This window comes from Gopherus flavomarginatus, chromosome 9 (assembly GCF_025201925.1).
Source record: "Gopherus flavomarginatus isolate rGopFla2 chromosome 9, rGopFla2.mat.asm, whole genome shotgun sequence".
In the NCBI taxonomy this organism is placed as follows: domain Eukaryota; kingdom Metazoa; phylum Chordata; order Testudines; family Testudinidae; genus Gopherus; species Gopherus flavomarginatus.
In genome coordinates, this window is record NC_066625.1 from 86,947,123 (window position 1) to 86,966,003 (window position 18,881).

Below are 18,881 nucleotides of genomic sequence, written 5' to 3' on the forward strand. Positions count from 1 at the left end.
TTTGAAATAAATTACCAAAATAATTGAAACTGGCATGATTATACTGTGTTATTTTGACAAATAAAATATGCAGCATTTTAAAATATTGTGCACAGAATTTTTAATTTTTCTTGTGCAGTATTCCCCAGGGAGTAATATATGCTATTTACCAGGGAAAGTGCCATGAGATTTATTTTATTTTATTTTATGATCACTCACTATACATTCTGTACACCTTCAAAGCATTTTTACAAACATAAACTAATTCATACTTTGCAATTTAGCCACAGCTTAGGGTCTCTGATCTACGTCTTACCAAAAAGAGAGAGGCTGAAATGTCCAAAGTTACCTGTGTGATTCAGACACAGTTCCCATTAGAAATAAAAGGGGAACTGGGCATCTATATTCCCTAGGCAAGTTTGACTTTCCCATCCAGCACCTCCAGAAGCACAACTTCCAGTGCAATTCTGAGGCCTTGCGTCCATATTAACTCTGAAGGGGCAGCGGGACCTTCGGAGTCACCACAGTATTTCCTGATGCACCAAGATGTTCTTTGGAGGTCTCCCAGCTTACTCTTGACCCATATTCCCCCCTCAACACGTGAGAGAGCTGACAAGATCTGAGCACAAGGTGGCACGGCACCAGGCCACGTGGATGGTACAAGCTGTTACCATAAACCTGTTCCAGCAAGTGCCACTCTGACAGGATACAAACAGAAAGAGGATTTTTAATAGACCAGGACTCCGCTGCCAGAAGATTATCTAAATTATACATGAATATTCACTTCAACACGTAATTCATTGTCAGCTCACCTCCTTAACCAAAGGAGCCAAACATAGAAATAACTGGTTGCTTCCATAAAAGCAGTGACTCTTGTAACCCTAAGATAATTGCATTGAATTATTCCAATAATATATTACAATTTTGAAATCTGTATTATACATACAACTGTAGGCCTGGTAAGCAACCTGCCTTCCCACCCCCTACCCCCCAAATACACATACTTCAGTTGTTGTTAAGTTAGAATAACATCACTCTTTAAAATTAACGAGTAGGTTCAGCTCACTGACCTGCTGGTAGTGCTCTGCTATGCAGGATATTTGGAGTCAAGCTCCGGCCGCTCTGGATTGGCACGACCTGAGAGTGCTAGTCAACCACTGGAGGAACTGCCTTGTATTGTTCCTCAGTAAGGGGCCGGGAGAGGGGAGGACTTCATCATTATGGTGCCCCATCTTAGCTCCCTAGGCTGTGATTCAGCAAGGGACTTAAGCACATACCTAACTTTGAGCACTCAAGAAGTTCCATTACCGACTTTAATGGGACTACGTACATGTTTAAGCACATTGCTAGATCAGACCCTAACAAAGGGAGCTAGGATCCAAGGAAGTCCCCTCCAGAGCCCGACAAGAGGGGTCAGGTCCATCAGCTGCACCTACTCTTCAAAAGCAAAGAGGGCAGACTCAAAGGAAGGTTGCTGTTGCTAGGAGAAAACTTCTCGCCACTCCCTTGATCACAGATGCCAATAGCTGATTTAAGGAGCAGGACTCAAAAGAAAGTCCTCTGGCAGCTGGAAGGATGCAAAGGCTAGCATCGTTTGGTGTGAACAAGCAGAATGTGAATTCTGCCTCTCTCCAAAGCAGCTGGTACCAGGTTAGATGGACACGTGGTCTATCTGTTTCTAACGTATGAGTCATATAAAGGTGCACAGCCAGTTCTCTCAAAAACATTCTTAAATGCTTTATCCTACTCATTTTTTTTAAAACCACAAGCAGCTACCGTCTTCTATTGGCTCTGGGAAAGGCTACACCAAAAGACAAGCTTTGCATCTCGCCCTGAACACGACAAAGATTGTGGCATTTCTTACGTGGCTTTGTTACAGAGGTTGCAAAGTGGAGAATATTCCCCAGCCACTAACAGCGAGAAAAATCTATTAGGCAGATTTTAATACCTACCAGCAGGAAAAAGAATTCCCTGAGCGGCATGGAAGGAGAAATGATAGATCTGGCCAGATCAGGCCAGTTTGATTCAGCCAAAGTTTAAAAACCATACAGGTATATCCCTACATGCTCCTGCCCACATTAAAAAGCAGCTTGTGCTTACATCTTCATTTCTCTGGACCCAGAGAGCCCTGCGTAGGCTGGGCTATGCTGGCAGTGAGACACTGTAATACACACACACACACACGGGCCCAGGTGTGTGGGCCGAACATCCAGCAGAGGAAAAACATAAACACAAGCTGTTAACTTTGGTGTGATTACACCAGTTTGGCAGCGGTTGAATGGACTGGAGGGTTTTTAAAAGTCCTTTTAAGGAAAGAGCAGATTGTTGGGATTGAAAAAGACAAAAGTCAATTCTGCTCCTTAATTACTACAGGAAGCTCCTTTGTCTACAAAGGTTGGCCAAGAAGGCTCTTCAGTAGGTTTCTGTTCAGCAAGACTTCATTTGAGCATGTGCTTCTGTTCTGATCCACATGCATTTGCGTCCATTTGCACGATGCAATCCTCACACTTAATTTTCAATTCAAGCCAAAATAAAACACGGTCAAAGTTGGACCTGGTTGCACTAAAGACCATGTTAAAACTGCAAACTCCACACATGTATCAATCAATCCCAACTTCACTCAAGACTGGACCAAGCTTTGAAAGACTTTTAGTGGCCCAGAGATCACGAAGGGGCAGCCAAAGGGTCTGGCAGGCCGGACAGAAATGTTAGACGGGCTGCATCCGGCCCGTGGGCCGTATTTTGCCCACTCCTGGTTTAGACTCTCTGAGTCTTTTGTTAAATCAAGCTAGGTGGCAAGAATGAACATGTTGAAGGGCACAGGAACTGGATTTCAGAGCTCTTTGTGGCTAGCATGTAATCAATAGACTCCATCAGGTGCTCCTCCCGCAAGAGAGAGATTCTTCAGTCCAACAGGAGTAAGGAATGACAATGTTATTGGACTACAAAGCAGCAAGCACAGATAGGCAGGTATCTTCCAAATGAGCCCACAACTGGCACTCCCCCAAGAACTGTGTTTATTTGGGCCAATTTTAAATTTTCTTCAGATGAAAAGAAATTTCTAAATTCCTTTGTGGAAGCGTGTTAACCTTCAGGGGCAGATACTCGATGGATGTAAAGTGACTTAAATGGAGTTATGACCATTTTCATTAGCTGAGGATGTGCCCCGTAAAGTTCAGGTCATGTGAGTGGCACAGCTCACAACCACTTATTTCACTAGACATCCCCTCTTACATTAAAAAGCTGAGGATAGAACTGTGCTGAACTTTTGACTCAAGCAGATAAAGTTCTTGAAATCTGCCTTGATTTGAGTTTGACCTGTACTCACAGATCAGTAGTGGTTCCCTAGAGCTTTTATTGTCCACGCAGAAACTGTCCAAAGCTTTTTATGAACATTTGAGCCCCCAAAATATCAAGCCTGGAAAATGTCACAGACTCATTTTAAAATACTCCCGTTTTCCTCCTCTGATTTTTATCACTGTTTTCATGGTTAGTCAAGCAAACCACCTTCAGATTTAGCAAACCAGCTACCATTCTCATTCATCCACAAATCTCAGAACTGAAGCATTCCAGCTGCTCCAGGACTATACCCTGAAAAGTGATCTTGCTGAGATATTATACTTGCCTGTTATGACCTTCGCTATTTTTTGACACAGAGATAAAGATGAAATAGGTTCTCTCTCTAATGACAGTTTGTATAAAAAAAATTCTGATGAAAATTAAACTACCTGTATATTTATTGCTGACCAACCTGTCACAAGTCAGGGCTGTTAGAATCTCTGTGTCTCAAATGAGGGGATATGAAGGATGCATTCCCCCACTGCCCTGTGGTAGTAAAATGCAAACACTCCCTAAATTAACTAACTATTTAGGTGAGTACTATATTTGCTGCCCAAATTGACAAAGTAAAACATATTGAAAACCTCATTTATTACCTGCTCTCTTTAAATTCCCTGATCCTGGCACCCAAACTCTTGGGAAAGTCAGCTCTCAATCTCAACTGTGTGCCTCACGCCCATCCCCAGTTACGCTGTCAGCTTCTTCACGCATGCAAATAAATCTCAGTGCCGGTGCTAGGAGAAGGGGGTGTGGTCTGCAAGTTAATGTTCCCCAAAATGAAAAATACCCACCCCATTAATTCCTTTCAACAGTCTGGCCTGATGAGTTACAATATTTTAATTAAAGAAAAAAGTCTTACTTTTAAAAGGGCCTGACCCAAAGCCTGTTCAATTCAACAGGAGTCTTGCCACTGACTTCAATGGGCTTTGGATTAGTTCCAATGTCACTCACCTGCTTAAAGTTAAGGATGTGCCTAAGTACTTTCCTGGATCAGGGCCTAAATGCTTGCAAATCTGGAAGGTTATTATTCAGAAAGTTGACGCCCCCAATACCAAATCACTTTCCTACCAGAACTCCAAGCCACTATGTCATGCTGTTTGAAGTTAATTGCTTTCAAATAATTGAACAGGTGATCAGGAAAGTTCACATGGAGCATTTGCTGTCTTCCTTGGCATCTGAAAAAAACATTGCAGATTGCCTGGCCAAAACGAGCAGGCTTCAGAAAGCAAGTTTAAGGAACTGGGGCAAGAGTGATGTTTTAAAATGATTTTTCTTTGAATGAATGAAAATTCTTTCTTTTAGCATCATCAAGACCTTTAAAACATTTTATTCAACAGGTTCTTCAGTTAATACCTCATTACTCCCCTTTTTATTGTTATGGTAATCACGCCGTAATATACTGCAGCTTTTTGGTATGAAATCAAGGCTAGGCCTGCGGGCATCAACAGATGTACGACAGCATGCAGTAAAACAGGTATAGAAGCATGCAGAGATGAATATGGCACAGGATATGGGGGAGGGAAGGTTGGAATTGTTTAGAAATTCATCCAAAGTTATTTTAACCTTGGCAGCAGTTGAACTCTAACACGCAATATGATCGGTCATGGGAAAGTTGCAGAGAATCGTAAGTTGAATATTGTCCTACCAGATGAGTTATCAGCACGAACGTCTGAAGCTGCCTGAGTAATTACAGCCATGGATGCAACTATTTAAAAAACATTAACTGTATCTATTCCAGTCAACTGACACTGCTAGCAGTAACTATCTAAATTTAATGTGAGAGTCTCACATATGAGTAAAAAGATCATAGATTTGTGCTCAGTGTCAGCACCTCAACTCCTAATCCTTCCTGGCAGAGTGAAATTCACCCACATGTAGAGCCAACAGAAAGCCTATACACCAGCTAAGTCCCGCTTCGGTCCAATGTTGAGGATTTAAATGGCACCATTGAGCGTAGGGGTGAATTTCACCCATAGTGCAGTATTTGGTTTTGGGCAGGTGCTAGGATCCACACCTAGGAAGTGTCGTTTCTCCTGCAAGAGGTTGAGCAGCCTCAACTCCTACTGAAGTAAATGGGAGTGGAGTGTGCTTGGTACCGAATAGGTTCTAACCCTAAATGAGACTGCCCAGGAAGCAGTTCAAAGATCCCAGAAAGTAGGCGGCGACTCAAGTAATCTGCTCTGCAATCCCTCTCCTACTAAAACAGTTAAGATATTCAGCGCTGCGGAGGTAATGGCCACTGTCATTGCCCACAAAGATACCAGCAGAGCTACACTCGCTGTCCCATCCCACAAATATATTCAAGATGTCAAAAACGTTCCCATTCAGCATCAGGACAAAACCAAGAGACCCCCATCTCCCTCAGTAGACTAGTAGCCAGGGCACTCACCTGGGAAAGGGGACACCCAGGTTCAAGTACCTGCCATACTAAATATTTATTTTTTTATATAAAAGTGGTACAGCTTCAACAGGAAAGATGGAGAGAGACCCATCCCAGAATAGCCAAATAGGATTCAAGCTGTTGCTCTACCTTATTCGGAGTAGCGATTTGAACCTAGTTCTCCCACAACCAAGGTGAGGACTATAACAACCAGGCTCTTAGTTATTTTGAGTCAGGCTTGGTCTCACTAACTCTCTCACTCAGCTCACCAGAAATGAATTCCATCCTCAGACAGCCTCTTGAGTCACCGGCATTTGACCTGCTCTAAATTACCAGCACATAACTCATTATAACAAAGCTCTTTGTGATTCTTTGTGTACTATACAGAATCAAAATCTACTGTGTACGTGTTCATCTAAACAAAACCAAAGCCCCTTAGGGCTAAGGGTCCAGTCTTCAAATTACTAACCACCAAACACAACACTTTGTACTGCTAGTAGCTCCATGGAAGTCAGTAATACCTGATGTCCATGGGACCATTCACAGTGATAAGCACTATGCTTGGTAGCAGTAAGTGCTTGTTGAATCAGCTTTAAGACAAGAATGCCTGTTGCACTACATATTACAAATGGTAGGAGACACAATGGACACTATAGTCCAGTTAATACAGTAATTCTATTAATAAAATGAAAGCTTACAGTTTGAGGCTAATCCTAGGAATATCATTTATAAAAGTTAACAGGGTATATTTAATTTAAGAATTGGCTAACTCGCCTCTCTTCACAGCTGAAACCTCATAAATGAAATATACTGGATCGCTGCCCGGTGCGGAAATAAAAGTTATGAATAATGTTTCTCTCTCAATCATTGTCAGTGCTTTAATATTCCTAATTACTTTAAAAAGCTAAATATTCAATATAAGAAAAACCCCTTTTTCTTTCTATCTTCACTTGCAAGATTAGTACAATTAAATAAGAGACACTGGGCAGTTTTAGTCCAGAGACCCATCTCCATGTTGCCATCTTATCCTTTACTGTTAATTATTACACAGAATGGAGCTTTTATTACTCTTTCTGTACTTTATTACAAGGTTTTTTCCCATCCCAGGTTTGTTATTTTAACATCTCTACATCCATAAGTGAAGTGCTTATCTATATACAGCACAAATACCAAATGACTAGAGGCAAAAGCATTATTTTTTTTAAATAACCAAAGGGTAGAATTTGTTCTTGAGATTCTGGGCAATATTTCATAATTGAAGGAGTTCTTTTTCCCAAGGGCTTTAAAAAAATGTTACTAGAAATAGCTACTCAATATTTTATGCTGCCTTTCTGGTTCTTTTTCCCCAACGGAGAAGACTTAGAGGCCCTCCCATCCCCTAAACAGAGTGAATCCTTACATTCTCATGAACTTGCCACTCTCTCCCATTCCACAACTGCCTCTGCTCCCATAACTGGAGAGAGACTGCGAAAGTTGAAGACAGAACATTCATGATGTCCTTCACCAGACAAAGTTCCATCCCGTTGGCTTCAGGCAACATGGTAAAATCTCAGGAACTGTTTTCACCTGGGCAGGGATATTTAACTGCTACTGCCCTTTGAGCCTGTCAATATCTCTAACCTGTCTCTCTCCACAGTTACCTTGTCTATTATCTTGATGCTTGGTAAGAATGTGTTTTTTTCCAGCTTCCAATCAATTTGGGAAAGTGGGAGGAACCAAAACTATTCAAGCTGTGACTTGTAACATCTTTCTAGAATGATGCAGCTTTATGTAGTTGCCTGCCTTCATTTAAACTTATTCCCTTTATGCTAGTAATGGCTGAGCCTACGTTGCATAACTCTCCAATGTTTACTCTGGAAATAACACTAGCAGTTTCATTCTAGCATGAACTAATCACGTGGGCAGAAACCTATTTTTACTAAGAATAGCTCTGACATATGTAACTTCTCCAACTGAAGGACTCTTGAGCCTTAAAGTATAAATGAATCTTCTAATGAAAATATCTAAAATGAGCACAACACCCACCAGCTACCATCATCCATTCCTGCATTTTGGATAAAAGACAAGGGCGCAAGCTTAGAATCAGGAGGTGAAATCTTGGCTCCACTGAAGTTAATGGCAAAACTCCCACTGGCTTCCACAGGTCCAGGATTTCATCCAGAACCCATGTCCACCACAGGAAGTGTTTTGATGAAGACTTTGGCATGGCCAAAACATGAGGCAAAGCAATTTCACTTCAGAGACAGTCTTGTATGAGCATCTATCATTAATGTTTGACTAACAGGAAATAAGAGTTTAAAAATGTCTTCTACTGCATTTAATAAAGCTTTATAAAGACAAAACCAAAGAAAATTAAAGCCATCACCTCTTTGTTAGCAGGGCAGGAGCGATTCCCCAAATTAATTAACTGTTGTAAAATAACCAAACTGATGTTTCTCATTTTCTATTTAAAGTAACTGTGTCCTAAGCCACAGATTTCATTCAGACTTGTTTTTAAAAACAGCGTGTGTGTCTTTAATATACCCATATTTTTTATTGGGCCTCTACTCACCACTGGAGCAGTCAATGCCTCCCCAGCCTGGTTCACAATGACAGGTATCTGGAGATACACATCTTCCATGCACACATACTTCTGTGCAGAGAGCTGTGAAGGAGAAATGCCACATGGTACTGTCAAATGTATGAAATGATTGGTAAGCACAACACTTAAATTGCATCATAAAGGTCAATATTGTCTTTAAAAAAAAAACAAAAGCGCTAGTTGCAGATTTTAATTAATACTAGATTATTAAAGTAACCATACAGGTGTCTCTTGATAGACATTAAAAATCTCATATTCCAATCTGACTTTTTGTAATGAAAAAAACCCTGCCACCAGTAATTACTTTGTGTAGCAATTATTACTTCGTAATAAACAAAACCTTTACCAAATAGACCCTTATGACTGTAATACAAGAATGCCAGCTTCTTATAACACAATCAGACAAAAGTGTTACAGCTCATAGGGAAAAAAAGAACTCGGTGTTAATATGTATTAAGATCCAAAAACAGATTTGTCAAAATAGACTGAGGAAAAGAAATAATTTTACACACAGTGCTGCAGTCGTACCCTTGTCTTTTCAAGGGCATCAGGTTTTCCATAACTGTGATCACTACTTAGGATCCCCACAAATTAGGCATGTGTTCGAACGCCGACAGCAGGGCTCTCTTATTTGCCAGTCTGTTCTGAATAGCAGCTAGGATCTCTGCAGCCATGTTTCAACACAAGTTGGTATTAAACCCTAGGTGGCCATTCCTCTGAAAATTCTGGGTTTGGATCATCAGGGACACTGTTCAGATTTCACACCTAAGAGTTTCTCCAGCTCCAACTGGTAAGTGGTTTTCCTATAATCTTAACTATGGGAGAAAACTTCTAGACCTCAGCCAGTCAAATCCTGCATTAACATCAATGGGAATTTTGCTTGACTGTAAAGACTGCAGGATTTCTCTCTATCAGCTTGTTTCCTTTGTGGGTTCTGTGTGTGTCAAAACTGTAATTCATTCATATTTCATATCTCTTGTTTGGATAGGATTGCAGGGAGTATGACATATTGATCACTAATACTCTAGGCTCTAATTATCCTACCCTATTTTGTGCATTTATTTTATTTCCATAAGGGTTTCCAAAGACAGGTATGCATTCTTCTGGTCTGTAAGCATGGGATCAAATCCACGCCAGAGCAAGAGAGAAATGGAGATTCATTCATACAGAAATGTGAACCACCACACAGTTTAGCAAAGACATTTCAGGACAGTTGGTAATCTACACTCAGGAAGAGATCGAGTATGGACCAGCAGTGGAGTTACAGGTCAATATAAAGGCTCAGTACGCTGGAAGAGCTCTGGAGAGTACTTTGAACAGCATTTGCACATGCCATGCCTAGCTCTAGCCTAGAAGCTGATTCTGTTCCCACTGACACCAGTATTAGCCTTTTGACTTCGAGAGACTCCCCTCATGATTTACACTGGTGTACAGGAGAGAATCTAGCCCAAAAGAGTCCAAGATCTTTCTGTTCCCTTTATTTATATTTTAAACAGCAGGTCATCTTCTATCTATAAAACTGTGCAGCACCTTTTTTTGCAAACTAGGTAATTATTTTAGCTCCCGGCTAAGGCATACATTGTGAGGCAGCAGGCTGACCACGAGACATTTCTGTTCCCTCCCACATAAGGATTTCTGTCACCTAAGCAGTATGTGAAACTGACTGGCATTTTCAGTGTATTACTGGTCTATTATTTAAGCTTAAATGGCAACAGACATAGAAGCATATTGTAGCATATTTTATGCCTCAAACAGATGTCTGCTAGGTAGAGAAAGTGATACATTACAGGCCTTAAATAGACATCTACTGTTACATAACACAAAAGAAGCTTGCATCCTGCATGAGAGCTGCACAAAAAGTCTTATTTTCACCATTCTGTGAAATGTGAAAGATACATTTTTCACTATGACAAAAAAAAATTTGACATGAAAACACAATGGGCAAAATCTGCTTTTTCCATCAGTGAACACCCCATCCCACTCGCTGGTAAAGTCAGGCACATCTCAGCCTTTGTTGGAAGTCCAAGAGGAATGAAAACAAAAATTGAACTGAGACTCATGCTTAGAGACCTGCACAATTTGTATCTGCTTTCAACCCACGTTCCGCAAACATGGTCTGTGGAGATCCGCATCTGATTCCACGGACACAAGGCAGATATCCGCAGGTTTGCAGGACTCTACTCATACTACCCCACAACCCAGTGCCTAGCTTTCCCTTATGGAGGCCATCAACTTTCTGAGTTGGTTTGACCCAGTTTGTCTTTTTACACAAGGACCTGCCCAAGACAGAACAGAACGTGTTAAATGAATAGGGCAGAGCCCCAATTCTAACCTTGCTGAAGTAAAGCCATTTAAATCAATGGAATTACTTCTGACTGGCCCTGTGTGCAAAAGGTACAGAAAGCCCCTGCCTTAAGTAGAAGGCTAATTTGACATAAGCCAATTTATTCTAGGATGGGTATAATCAGGAATGCTGTTATTGTCTTTGATCTGAATCAGATCTATAGCATCCATATAAAAGGTCAGAGTAGGGCATTACTCCGAAATATTACCATTGCAAGTAAAAATTTCAAATTCTCCCATATAAAATGGGAAGTCTTGTCTTGCTATAATCTTTAGAGTTTAATTTAATTTTTCATTCTATTACCATTCCACATTATAAGATACAATGGACCCCAGGGCATTCTTCATAATAAACTTTGTACTGTGGTTTTCAAATGATCTTACTCATAGACTCATAGACTCATAGACTCTAGGACTGGAAGGGACCTCGAGAGGTCATCGAGTCCAGTCCCCTGCCCTCATGGCAGGACCAAATACTGTCTAGACCATCCCTGATAGACATTTATCTAACCTACTCTTAAATATCTCCAGAGATGGAGATTCCACAACTTCCCTAGGCAATCTATTCCAGTGTTTAACTACCCTGAGTACTAACTAGTTAATGGAACTATAAAAATCACTTGCACGGAAAGGTCAAGAAAAATAACGATGAGTATGTGCGTTCTGACACCGTCCTGTTTGACACACAGCTAGCACGCCCTGGAAAGAAGAAAACTTGCACTAATGCAAGTGATATAATCCCTCTCAGCACAAAGGCTGACACTTCAACCCTTGGAATTCCAGTGATTTTATGTCTGCATTTTCCCCCGGATCACTTTCTCTTGAACAATCCAGCACCTCATTGATCAGTTTATTATTAGCATTCTTGGCATGAGTATCAGATCAGTTTGTAGTTTGATTCAGCCTGGTAATAAAATGACCTACATCAAAGTTCTGCCAAAATGCCAACTTTGTAGCAATGCTTTTAGCATGAGTATTTCACCATATTCAAGGTCACACAGCAACTGCTTCTAATCATGGAATAAAGTCAATAAAGGGAGTTCTGAAACAATTCATTTGATACTTATCACTTATTCACTTTATAATTACAAATACTGATTCACTCTGCACATAAGGTCATTCCTCAGTGAAATAGACCTACAAATTAAATTCTTCCCAGCCTTTGCATTGTTATTCAGCTTTCACTAACTTTAGTGTTTATTTTTAATTGCTGTAGTAATGTTGGGCTCCAGATACTAAATAGTTGAATGGAAAAATTTAGTGTTTTGTCTGATAACCTGAAAGATTATCCAGGTCTCCTGGCTGTGGAGCTTTAGTGTATTATATCTTGCATGGTACCATGCTATTGGTTGGCATCTCTGCTGCTTAAAGTATGTCCTCACTGAAGAATTAACTTGGGTGATCAGCACCTGGATTAGCCTGGGCTGGGAGTGAGCAGCCACACTAGAAAGCCCTACCTGAATTACTGTCTCCTCATTTGTACCCTGCTCTCCGTGTGGCACTAGGACTTCCAGGGGCACATGCCCTGGTTCTTTGTGCTGCAGGAAGCTGAGTCACTTTAAGATTCTTTGCCAGTATATTGTGAAAGAACTTGTCTGTCCTGGGCACTAGAGGACTATCAGCACTTGAGTGATTTAGCCAGTGTCCTCACTGAAAAGTGGGCCCATGTCAAAACAGCACTCAAGCTCAAGCCTATACCATCAGCCATGCCAGCTAGGCTGGGTTTAATGAAGCACCAAACTCAGGTGAGGGGGTTTTCTGTGGACCAGATGCAAGGTTATGAGAAAACCTAAGTAAGAGCCCAAGCTAACTCTGCAGTGAAGACACATTAATGTCCAGTTTCAAGAGTGCTAAGAACATAGTCATATTTAAGAGGGAACCTTGAGATCCATGCAGCTGGGATCCAGGACCCACAGCCTCCATAGGAGTTGGGGAGGCAGGGTCTGTTATGCTGGTATGAGCTGGAACCTGGCCTGCCAACATCACCACCTCTCAACTGGACACTGACAGACACATAGCTAGGATCGGTCTGGCTCACTCATGCGTTAGTACTGATAAAATAGGCATTCAAATGATAGGACTGCATTTAATGTTTAGGGTCTATTGAATACTTGTGAGTTGCTGTATTTATTCATCTTTTTTGTAATATCTGTGTTTCATATCGTAATGTACTATTTGAGTGGTTGTGTTGTGAGCCTCTGTGATCAATGAATCACCATACGGGAGAGGGTATTACTTAGTGTGAAGAGCTGCTCTTCTACAGAAATTGGTAAGACTCTCCAGAAAGAGGAGACCCATCGATACTAGATGGGCTGTGGTTGGCTCTTACAACTGGAAACTCCCTATATCTGGACTGAGAAACCCCCAACAAAAAGACTAAAGATACTTATTGCTGTTCTGCTCTCTTCCCCATGAAGACGAGTCCTCCAGGTGGACTCTTCCCATCAGCTAAGTTTGTAGCTCAGAGCACATAGCAGGAGACGGATAAAAACCCCAACCACAAGGAACTAGGCATCTCTATGCTGTCTGAACTCAGGGGGAGTTTCTAGACATAAACAAGAGATCCCCAGCTGGGAATAGCTCTAAAGAACAAGCAGAGCTTGCTGAATAAAGAAGCCTATACATCTCTACCCCGATATGACGCTGTCCTCAGGAGCCAAAAAATCTTACCGTGTTATAGGTGAAACCACATTATATTGAACTTGCTTTGATCCACCGGAGCACGCAGCCCCGCCCCCCTGGAGCACTGCTTTACCATGTTATATCCGAATTCATGTTATATCGGGTCGTGTTATATCAGGGTAGAAATGTATTATTTTTAAAACCTGACTATTCATTTGCTTTAGCCTTGTAAGTAACTCTTTAATTTCCTTTTCCTATTTAATAAACCTTCTACAGATTACTATAGGATTGGCTGCAAGCATTGTGCTTTATGTTTCATACCAAAATTGACTTGGCGTAAGTGACCGGTCCTTTGGGACCAGGACTCACCTGAATATTGCCATGATTCTTGGCATGAGGGACCATTTATCACAGAGACACACTCTCCTCACTGGCAAGACAGATGGGAGTATCCACGGGGACAGTCTGTGATGCCATGTTAAGGCTATCAAAGTGCATGAGGACTTTGCACTTGGTGAAGTTGGCTGGTGAAATCTAAATTTACAACTCACAACCAATTTGGAGTTTGTATCCTGGTTTTTAACCCTGAGGTTGGTACTCATACTCTTGTGTTAGTGTTGGGAGTGTCACAGGCCCCACAACCTGCTCTGTGGAATAAGGAAGTAAATTATGCCCCTCAATGACGTGTGACTCTGGGTAAAATCCTGGCCCTATCAAGTCAGTGGGAGTTTTGCCACTGGCATCAATTTACCAGGATTTCACCCTCTGGAAGAAATCCTCACAGAGCTTAACCTCACCCCATGGGTTTAGCCACTATGTTAAGAAGGCAAACTCATACTACTTTCTTTGTATAATAGCCTATGAATATTAGGCCCACATAGACCCTGCCACTTTTAGGGCCCAATCTTTTCCCTCTGTCATCAAGGCAAGTAGGGTTGGGCCTCCAAAGACTCTTTCAAAGTGGTTTAAATATTAATAATTGTGCATCAGTGAAAGTCAGCAATTGGTTTTATAAAGTCCCTGCTGCTGCTCCAGCTAAAAACAATCGTTTCCTCCTCCTAAGGCTTCAATCAATTCTGTTAATCAATGTTCTAGTACAATAATATTCTTGGGGATTATTCTGAGCATTTAACAGTTTCTGATAAATGATTTTCCACTCCCGACTGCAAGGTTTAAAAACAACCATTAGCGCACTTGGCAAGGAGTAACACACTTGTTCAACTTGTTAATGAGGTTAAAACAGGGACGGAATCAGCAGAGCACAGCACCTGACCTAGGAAAACTTCTTTTTTTTTCTCTCTTTTAAATTCACCAACAAGACACTCTTCCAGTCACAGATTTTCTTCTGGAAACTGATCCTTGGTATCCGCAAGGTTAATGTGATTTTACTTATGAATGGTATTGTATGTTGTAGCTGTTGTGAGGTAATGGCTTGTATTTTCTGAGCAATATAGAAATATTGAACACTTCTCTCTCGTGTTGTGTGCTGCAAATTATTGATTTTGAAGGATTTGATCCTGCTGGCCTCACTCCAGCAAAACTCTGACGTCAATAAGTGTATTGCCTGAATGGGGCCTGGAGGGGACAACAACTCTTCCTGCTCCGCTAAAAGCAAGAGAGCTGCCAATACTCTTAGGACTGGGGGAGTGCAGCTCTCCCTCCTCCTGAGCCGAAGTAAGATCTCACCAGGCTGCGGAATCTGAATTAGGAAGAGTGAGAGGAGCTGCTACCTAGCTAAGGAGTTTCTGGGGCATCCTGCCAGGACTCGGAGAAGCAGCAATGCCCGATGGAGGAAAAGACGGTTACTCACCTTTGTAACTGTTGTTCTTTGAGATGTGTTGCTCATATCCATTCCAGTTAGGTGTGCGCGCCGCACGTGCATATTCGTCGGAAGATTTTTACCCTAGCAACTCTGGTGGGTCGGCAGGTCGCCCCCTGGAGTGGCGCCGTCATGGCGCTGGATATATACCCCTGCCGACCCGACCGCTCCTCAGTTCCTTCTCGCCGGCTACTCCGACAGTAGGGAAGGAGGGCGGGTTTGGAATGGATATGAGCAACACATCTCGAAGAACAACAGTTACAAAGGTGAGTAACTGTCTTTTCCTTCTTCGAGTGATTGCTCATATCCATTCCAGTTAGGTGATTCCCAAGCCTTACCTAGGTGGTGGGGTCGGAGTAAGAGGTCGCAGAGTGCAACACTGCGGAGCCGAAGGCTGCGTCATCTCTAGACTGCTGAACCAGGGCATAATGGGAGGCAAAAGTGTGCACCGAGGACCAGGTCGCTGTGCAACAGATTTCATGAATGGGCACGTGAGCGAGGAAAGCAGCCGATGAGGCCTGAGCCCTGGTGGAGTGCGCAGTCACGTGTCCCGATGGGACGAGAGCCAAGTCGTAACAGGCGCGGATGCACGATGTTACCTAGGAGGAGATCCGCTGTGAGGAGATGGGTAGGCCCTTGATACGCTCAGCCACTGCAGCAAAGAGTTGAGGGGTTCTGCGAAATGGCTTAGTTCGCTCAATATAAAAAGTGAGCACTCTACGGACGTCTAGGGAGTGTAGCTGCTGCTCCCTGCGAGATGAATGTGGTTTGGGGAAGAAGACAGGTAGGAAGATCTCCTGGTTAACATGGAAGGCCGATACCACTTTGGGGAGAAAGGCCGGATGTGGTCGCAACTGCACCTTGTCCCTGTGGAACACAGTGTATGGGGGATCTACCGGGAGGGCCCGAAGCTCTGAGACTCGTCTCGCGGATGTGATGGCCACCAGGAGAGTGGTTTTCCAGGAGAGGTAGAGAAAGGAGCAAGTTGCTAACGATTCGAATGGGGTGGACATGAGTCTGGCAAGAACCAGGTTAAGGTCCCATGTAGGGGCAGGGCGGCGTACTTGGGGGTAGAGGCGCTCCAGGCCCTTAAGGAACCTAGACACCATAGGGTGAGAGAACACCGAGCAGCCATCCTCCCCCTGGGTGGAAGGTAGAGATAGCCACCAAATGGACCCTCAGAGATGATACTGCCAGGCCCTGTTGTTTAAGGGACCAGAGGTAATCCAAGATGTTGGAAATGGAGACCTCGGTGGGAAGGAAGTTCCGCTCCACGCACCAGCACGCGAAACTCTTCCACTTGGCCAAATATGTCGCTCTAGTGGAAGGCTTCCTGCTATCCAGGAGCACCTGTTGCACTGGGGTAGAGCAACGCAGCTCAGACTGGGTCAGCCACGCAGGAGCCATGCCGTGAGGTGGAGCGACTGAAGGTCCGGGTGACGCAGCTTGCCGTGGTCCTGGGTGATCAGGTCCAGGTGACGAGGCAGGGAGACAGGGTCAGCTATGGATAAGTCTAGCAACATGGTGTACTAGTGCTGCCGAGGCCACGCTGGGGCTATCATGATCAAGCGGGCTTTTCCCTGCGTACTTTCAGTAGGACCTTGTGGACAAGCGGAAATGGTGGAAAGGCGTAGAGCAGGTGCGTCGTCCACGGTACAAGAAAGGTGTCCGCCACTGAACCCAGTGAGAGGCCTTGAAAGGAGCAGAACATCTGGCATTTCCTGTTCCCGCAGGACGCAAAGAGGTCCATCCGGGGAAACTCCCACCTCCGGAAGAGCGAAAGAGCAACGTCCGGGCAAAGGGACCATTCGTGGGAAAGGAAGGATCTGCTGAGGCGATCCGCCAGCGTGTTCCGAACTCCTGGGAGAAAGGACGTGATGAGGTGTATAGAATGGGCTATGCAGAAGTCCCAGAGTCGTAAGGTCTCTTGACACAGGGGTAAAGATCTCGTGCCACCCTGCTTGTTCATATAGTGCATGGCTGTTGTGTTGTCGGTGAATACTGACACACAACGGCCCTGTAAGTGTTGTCGGAACATCTGACAAGCGAGGCGGCCCGCTCTCAGCTCCCGGACGTTGATGTGGAGGGTCAGCTCTTGAGATGACCAAAGGCCCTGGGTGCGTAGGTGCCCGAGGTGAGCCCCCCAACCCAGGGATGATGCCTCTGTTGTCAGGGACGCCGAGGGTTGGGGCGGATGGAACGGTAGCCCCGCACACACCACGGAGTGATCCAGCCACCACTCGAAGGAGTCTAGGACAGTCAGGGGAATGGTGACGACCATGTCCATAGGATCCCTGGCTGGACGGTATTGTGAGTTAAGCCAGGACGGGAGGGGCTGGAGGCGCAGTCTTGCGTTACGAACGTACAGGCTGCCATGTGGCCCAAGAGAGCGAGGCAAGTGCGCACCAAAGTCAACGGCGCCGCTTGCAGCTTCTGGATGATGGCTGCCACAGTCTGGAACCGTGACAGTGGTAGACAGGCTTTGGCAAGAGTGGAGTCCAGGATGGCGCCAATAAATTCTATCCTCTGAGTAGGGATTAGAGTAGCGATTTTTCCACATTGCTCATTAGACCTAGACGTAGGAAAAGTCCTTGACCATGCGGACGTGACTGAGGACTCGCGCCTCAGAGGTCCCGTGGATGAGCCCGTCGTCTAGATACGGAAAGACATGTATCCGACTGCGGCGAAGGTGGGCGGCGACTACAGCCAAACATTTGGTGAATACTCTTGGGGCTGTAGAGAGGCCGAACAGGAGGACCGGAACTGAAAATGTTGGCAGTTGGCCACGAACCAGAGGAACCTCCTGTGAGGTGGGAAGATGGCTATGTGGAAGTAGGCATCTTGCATGTCGAGGGCGGCATACCAGTCTCCCGGATCCAGGGATGGGATAATGGTCCCCAGGGATACCATACGGAACTTCAACCTTATCATGTATCTGTTGAGCTCCCGCAGATCGAGGATAGGTCTGAGACCTCCCTTTGCCTTGGGGATTAGGAAGTAGCGGGAGTAAAACCCCTTGCCCCGCTCGTGCTCCGGTACCTCCTCTATGGCCCCTTTGGCGAGGAGCATTTGCACCTCCTGTAGGAGGAGTTGCTCGTGAGAGGGGTCCCTGAAGAGGTACGATGGAGGGGGGTTGAAGGGGGGGGTTGAAATAAATTGGAGGTGGTATCCAAGTTCCAGCGTGCGTAAGACCCAACGATCTGATGTTAGCTGGGACCACGCAGGGAGGAAAAAGGAAAGACGGTTGGAAAAAGGAGGGGACGGATTCTTTAAAGAAACTGGTACAACGCCCTTGGGCGCACCTTCAAAAGGAAGGTTTTGGCCCCGAGGAAGGCTTGGAGGAGCTTGGATTCTGGCCCCCTTGGTTGCCCGATTGCCTTCGGCGACCGTTCCTGCCTTGCCGTCTCGCGAAGTCTTGTCTCTGCCGGGGCTGAGGGTAAGGGCGGTGCGGTTGGGGTTGGAAGGGCCTGCGCTGAGTTACCGGCGTGTGCATTCCTAATGAGTGCATAATGACCCTGTTGTCTTTTAGGTTCTGCAGCCTAGGGTCAGTTTTATCCAAAAACAGCCCTTGGCCCTCAAATGGAAGGTCCTGAATAGTGCGTTGGAGCTCCGGGAGGAGGCCGGAGACCTGCAGCCACGAGATATGGGGCATAGTCATGCCAGAGTCCCGAGTCCTGGCAGCTGAGTCCGCGGCGTCCAGGGAAGCCTGGAGGGAATTCTTGCCACCTTTTTCCCTTCGTCGAGGATCGCCGAGAACTCCTGTCGTGCGTCCTGCGGAAGCAACTCCTTAAATTTGTCCGCTGCCGCCCAGGTGTTGT

The 18,881-nt window shown here is 44.4% G+C and overlaps 1 protein-coding gene across 11 annotated transcripts in view; it reads right to left on the minus strand.

Annotated features, from left to right (window-relative positions):
- MEGF11 (multiple EGF like domains 11) overlaps positions 1-18,881 on the minus strand; it is a 385,567-nt gene that overhangs the window by 230,852 nt on the left and 135,834 nt on the right. For all 11 annotated transcript variants that reach the window (XM_050967532.1, XM_050967528.1, XM_050967531.1 and 8 more), the window contains exon 6: positions 8,250-8,342. In XM_050967532.1, coding sequence (XP_050823489.1) covers positions 8,250-8,342 — 93 coding nt within the window. The remainder of the gene's footprint in view (positions 1-8,249; positions 8,343-18,881) is intronic.